General features: G+C 41.7%; 1 protein-coding gene across 2 annotated transcripts in view; it reads right to left on the minus strand.

The window, feature by feature from the left end:
* Positions 1–6,562, minus strand: part of ZXDC (ZXD family zinc finger C) — a 61,816-nt gene that overhangs the window by 38,154 nt on the left and 17,100 nt on the right. The window contains exons 7-9 of one of the 2 annotated variants that reach the window (XM_019632660.1): positions 2,999–3,537; positions 1,768–1,830; positions 1,040–1,124 (exon numbers count right to left, since the gene is read on the minus strand). In XM_019632660.1, coding sequence (XP_019488205.1) covers positions 1,040–1,124; positions 1,768–1,830; positions 2,999–3,537 — 687 coding nt within the window. The remainder of the gene's footprint in view (positions 1–1,039; positions 1,125–1,767; positions 1,831–2,998; positions 3,538–6,562) is intronic. The other variant, XM_019632661.1, reaches the window with a different exon arrangement.

Consider the following 6,562-nt stretch of genomic DNA (forward strand, 5'->3'; position numbering starts at 1 on the left):
ATGCCTGAATGTCCACAGTATATTTTTCCTTCAAGATTACCTATTTGGTTTAATAAAGATATTTGGTTTCCTTCATTAATTTTGCCTAATATGCTTACATGCTAAATTCTATCATTCTTTCATAGATTTACACCATTATCATCACCACCACACTTCCTTTTATTATCTCTCCAAGTCCTATTTGGGCACTTTGTGACCTATGGAGGTAACTCTTCCTCAGTCACAGTGAACGACATTCCTTATAGGGCAATATTTGCTTTAAAATCAACAGAAAATAGGGAGTTATTATTCTAAAGAAAAGGCCATATTGAGAAAGATATAAAATTATATTGCTAATTGTACATACCTGTGATTTTTTAAAAATAAATTTTAGATAAATGAAGACAAATGAAATATACAAAACAGTATTAAAGAATTCGCTGTTACCTTTACAAAAAAATTTACCGTAGTTTCCTTTAAGCACTGCGGCCCACTATTCCATTTTCAGGATGGATGGCTAGACGCATGTGGCCACAAACTAGCATGACCTGTTGGATCCACCTGGTGTTTTTTAAAAATTCAAAATAGTTGCTGACATTTTAAACTTTGATTTCAACACAACTTTGAACTGGGTATCCATAAGGCCACATGCCATCCAGAGGTAGACTCTGGGGACAGCTGCAGTCCCGTCCCAAGGGTCTTCCCAATGCCAAGGTCAAGGGCCAGTGGCCATTTAGCACCAGGTTTCCACCTCTACTTTTCTGACACATGTTCTGTTTTGCTTTTTACCTTGTAATAGGCACTGGAGTTTGCAACCACTAATTTTCACACCACTTTTTTAGGTAAATAAAACACCCATACTGATGCTGTGGATTTTGCTAGTAACTTTTTTTCTTAAATTCACATAACACTAAGGAGTTGATGAAAGGGCATTTTGAACATAGAAGGAACACAAAGAACATAGAAACACCTATTCTATGTGTTTCTTCTGTCCTTAATTAAGCCTGAGTTGACTCTCAGAACCCTTACTCCCCCAGCACTGCAGAACACACAACCTCACCTGCATTGCTCCCAGTTCCTTTCTGCTTTTTTTTCTTGGCTAGTTGAATGGCTCGGGAATCAGTTCTTGCTGAGCCCCCACTTTCCTGAGATCAAAGAAAAGTGTGTCAGTCACTTGACCCAAACAGTAAAGGGAGGGGAACTACTGAAATGTAATAAGTCTGCTTCCTGAACAGAGTGGAGTCCAACACTTTTTGAGAATTTCCAGCAAAGGCTCACAGAGAATCAAATGCTACATCGAATTACAATGATAGCTAAAAGAAATCAGGGTTGGAACAATATACATAATTTTATTATCCAGAGAAGCAAAGTTTATTCCTCCAAAGTCTAAAACATTAAAATATTTTATACAGAAACTGTTATAAAATGAATTACATACTTCTCTGCTGTCTAAAACAAATAACCAGTCTTCTCTCAGTGATTCATGATTAATTTACTACAGCACTTCCCAACACTTTTCAGAGTATGCCACATAATACTTGTATGGCAGACCTGGGGAAGTCCTATTTCAGATACCCACTGCAGAGCCACTCTGGCAGCAGGTGCTCAATTCAAAGTTTTACAGACCAAAACAATAATTGTGTTACTGAATTCAGGAAGTTTACTGAGAAAGCCAAACAGTATTTAAACAAGACATCAGCTGTTATAAATTTGTATTTTATAAGAAAAGCAGTTTAATACTTATCACTACAAGAAAAAATAAACAACCCTCAACAGCTCATGGCATACCTGTAACCCATTCACCACACACCATCTGTGCTCAGAGAATCGAGGCAGCCCAACGTCACACAGCTAGCGAGAAAATGAACAAGGGGTCAAGATCAGGGTCATGGTGGCTCCTCCTTGCCTCCTCCCAATTAGGCCTCTGATGACACGGTGGCACCAGAGAATTACCGTTTCCCAAAGCAGCAAGGCCCTGCACTCAGGCACGGCCTCCCCACTAATCTCTGAGCTTCAGCCATCTCCCCTCCTGGCCCAGGCACCTGCATACCTGGCAACCGTTGCAGCCGCCTAAGTAGAGGGTTAGCACATGTGGCTATGCTCCGCAACAAATGAGGCACCAGAAGAGGCTCGACAGAGACCGAGCTTCTCTCAGACTGAAAGACTTAAAAGTTGGCTCTATGGTAGATGGGTTACCACATCCATCACAATTGATCCTAATTCAAAGAATTGAACTTTTTAAAAAAAATTGTGGTAAAGTAAGATTTAGCATTTTGAACAATATACCACCATCAAACTTACCCTGTGCCACAAAGAAAAAAACCTATTTGATCATTCCCATCTGAGCCTGACGAAAAAGTCAGACTCTCTCCCAAGAATCTTTAAATTATTTTTAAATTAAATTATATTAAATGTATGTATACCTGACATAAATATAATTAAAGTATATTAACTGCCAAGCCTCAAAACTAGAGCACTTATAACCCTTCAGAAATAAAGGTTCACAAACCATTTCCTTTTTCTCCCTTAATCCTAATTTTTAAAAAAAATTGTTCTCCCTGGTTTTAAAGTTTCCATTAAACCATTAAAGATAGCTGATGTCGCGATTCCTCTTCCTCTGGTTATCAGTAATTCTAAGGACTTGTTAGGATGTGAAAAGCACAAAGCCAGAACATTTCAACATTATGAAACACTCCCAATTTTCTTCAAGAACACACATTATCACACAATCACAGAACTCAAAAAGACCTTAGAAATCATCTAGCCAAACCCCCTCATTTTAGAAATAAATGAGAATTTAAGGCTCAGACAGGTTAAGTGATTTGCTCAAGGTTGTAAAAACTAGTCAGTTCCAGACTCAGTGATCAGAATTCAGATTTCCAGACTTGTAGTCCAGGGCTCCATTCTTTCACAAGCCAGTAAGAAACGTCTGCACATAAATGATTAATCCAGAACATCCTCAAAATTGAGTGAAAGAGACGTGAGCTATGTGGTGGTGACTGAATATAGCACTTCATACCAAATAGAAGTTGCCGGTCCCTGCACTGAGTCCTGTGTCATTCTGAGAACTGTGCTTTTCTGGAGGGCTGGAGAACACTGGTCGGTGCATTCCTTTGCTTCGTTCTTGCTGCCTGATAGCATCAGGGCCAGGTGGTGAGTCTGGTTCCACTTTGATTGGAGCTAGCAGTTCTGGGACACTGGTGTTTCCTTGGGGGGTAGTTGAAGAGGTCAGTGTGGTGTTCACTGCTAAACTGCTACTGGAGGTCAAAGCATGTGGGTCCTGACTCAAGTTCTTCACAGGCAGAGCAACCAGACAGTCTAATGCTCCTGCACTTACAGTCTGCACATCATCCATATTCAAGTTGCTCTGCTGAAGAACTGTGGCTGCTGTCCCAAGAACAACAGGGTTGTCCAGGCTTGAAGGAATGTCACTGTGGGCCACCAAGACCAGTGGGTCCACAGGCCCTAAGGAACTATTATTAGCAGGGAGGCTCCCTCTAAGAGAGGAGCTTACGGAAGTCACATCGATAGTCAGGATTCCAGAGGTCAGCGCCTCATCTGAGGCTCCTGCCACACGACTGCCATCGGCAGGNCCAATAAAAAAAAATCTTTAAAAAAAAATGGTTAAGGTAGTAAATTAAAAAAAAAAAGCATCATGAAAAGCAAAGAAGGGTTGAGGAACAGTCAGACTGGAGGAAGCTAAGGAGCTGCAACAATCAAATGCAACATGGGATCCCAGATGGGATCCTGGAACAGAAAAGACACCAGTGGGAAATTGGTCAAATCCAAATAAAGCTTACAGTCCACGTAACAGGACGGCAGCAACGATCATGAGTTAACTTCAGTAAATGTGCCATGACTGTGGGACATAAGATGAAGGGAGGCTGGGTGAAGGGTACCACAAATGGAGAACTCAAACAGGTACCAAAACATATGGAATCCTGCCTCTGGCAAAATTAAATGTCGGGGGTAGGGGGAAGGAGCACCGTCAGCCCCAAGGACCTTAGAAAAGGGACTGGGGGCCTTTATTTATATTCCTCTCTCTCTCTGCTGAGTACACTACCTCAAGAGGGCTTTTCAAGGATTATATGAATGGCAAAATGTGAGCCTTCGCACTTACACGAGAACTTTTCTACTGCCTCACATATGAAGGCTGAATGCTTGGCAGATTCCAGATTGCTGTTTCCCACAAGTTTACAAAATGTTTAAATCAATGTGTATGTAAGAACACTTTAACCACTACTGAAAGATACTAAGAAACCAGCTCATTATTTTGAAGAGTGATAAACAGAAGATTTGGACATTTATTTTGACTTTCCTGTATGAACTGTACTTCAGGGTAAGAAATGACAGACTATTATCTTTCTGCAACCACTAAAGAAGTAATAGATCCAGTCACTGGTCATCGATGGCTGCTAACAACACAGGACAGACCACCAGACGTCAGAGCCCTCTGGAAGAGCCCCCACCACCTGCAAAGGAGTTTTGCTAACCACCCCCAAGAATCAAACTTGAAGCAGATCAAGACTATATATGTATGCAGTGTGATCAAACAATACGGTGAATGTTTAAATAAAAAATATTATAGCAAGACACATTGCCATTAATCCCCCTCAAAATCCTCCCCCTGCCAGCTTCAAACACACTTATCCCATCGTTCTTGCCACTTTCTGAAGCAGTTCTGGAAGCCCTCTTTCGTGAGTGTCTTTAGTTGCACTGTCGTGGCTGCCTCCAAGTCCTGCATCATTTTGACTTTGGGGAAGAGCCAGAAGTCGCATGGTGCCAGATCCAATGAATAAAGTAGATGAGGACACACCATGTTTTTAATTAACAGAAATTGCTGTATACCAGAAGCGATGTGTGACACAAACACTGTCATGATGGAGGGTGATTTACGATACACTTTATTTATTTATTTATTTATTTTGCTGAGCCATCCTGCCACCTGTTGGCAGCTCAGCGGCAACTCAGCTTGGGCCGGGAATGGAACCGACAACCCTGTTGCTCAGAGCTTGCACTCTTGAGTGAGCTGTTAACAAACTGAGCCACTCGGCTGGCCTACTATATACTTTAAAACACACCGTTTTCTCAACCATAGCTCACACCTGACTGCACCAAACAAGTTGAAACTTGTCACACACTGTCATTAAGGTTCAACACGCCGCTTCCCATATTGAAGATCCCCGCCTTTCTGCTGAATGGCCCTCGGCAGCAGCATTCACCATATTTTGTGATCACAACGGAAAGGCTCCGTGTCACACATTGCTTCTGGTATGGCGATTTTTCTGAAAAAAAAACACTACAGAGTGTCCTCATCACCCTTGTTCACCGGATCTGGCACCGTGCGACTTCTGGCTCTTCCCCAAAGTCAAAATGATGCAGGACATGGAGGCAGCCATGACAGCGCAACTAAAGACATTCATGAAAAAGGGCTTCCAGAACTGCTTCAGAAAGTGGCAAGAATGATGGGATAAGTGTGTTCGAAACAAGGGGGAATATTTTGAGGGGGATTAATCACAATGTATCTTTTACTATAATAAATTCTTTTTTATTTAAACATTCACTGTAGTTTTTGATCATACCTCGTAATTACTAATTTATAGTAAACACAGAAAACAGAGGGACCTGTTAAACTACACCACAGTGATGCAATCAGCAAAATCCACACTGGCCGTAATATTCAACACATATATGGGAGAGAGATATAAAAGAGTGTTATCATGTCAACCAATAGTAATATCTGAGCATTATTTGGATTCTGATTGTTAAAAAAAAACATTTATTGTGGGGGGGGGGCCTGGCCAAGTGGCTCAGTTGGTTAAGAGCACAAGCTCTGAGCAACAGGGTCGCCGGTTCAATTCCCACATGGGCCAGTGAGCTAAGCCCAAGCTGAGCTGCCGCTGAGCTGCCAACAGGTGGCAGGATGGCTCAGCTGGTGAGAGCACGTGCTCCTAACATCAAGGTTTCCAGTTCAGCTCCTGCATGGGATAGGGGACTATGCCCACCAGCAACTAAGATTGAACACGGCACCCTGAGCTGAGCTGCCAATGGGCAGCCAGATTGGTCAGTGGTTAGAGCTTGCACTCTTAGCAACAAGGTTTCCGGTTTGACTTCCACATGGGATGGTGGGCTACGCCCACCTGCAACTAAGATTGAACACAGCACCTTGAAGTGAGCAGCTATGAGCTGCCGACGGGTGGCCGGATGGCACCTGTACTTGGAACTGAGCTAGCTGCACCCTCCACAACTAAGAATGAAGGACAACAACTTGGCTGTTCCCTTTCCCCAATTCCCCAACACTGTTCTCCTTCCCCAATTCCCCAATAAAATCTTTATAAATAAATAAATAAATTATGGGATTTGAGGCAACCAAAATTTGAACACTTGCTAAATATTGATATTAAGGAAATACTGTTAATTTTTAATGAACGGATAATAGTATGATTAGTATGTGACAATGTTTTTCCAGTGTCCTTATTTTTTTAAAGATAATGCTGAAATATTTACAAAAACTAAAATAAAAATGCAAAACCACCTCTATAGATGTTATGCTAAAGCAATGCAATGGGTATGACACGTACTA

This window comes from Hipposideros armiger, unplaced genomic scaffold (assembly GCF_001890085.2).
Source record: "Hipposideros armiger isolate ML-2016 unplaced genomic scaffold, ASM189008v1 scaffold_1159, whole genome shotgun sequence".
NCBI lineage: Eukaryota > Metazoa > Chordata > Mammalia > Chiroptera > Hipposideridae > Hipposideros > Hipposideros armiger.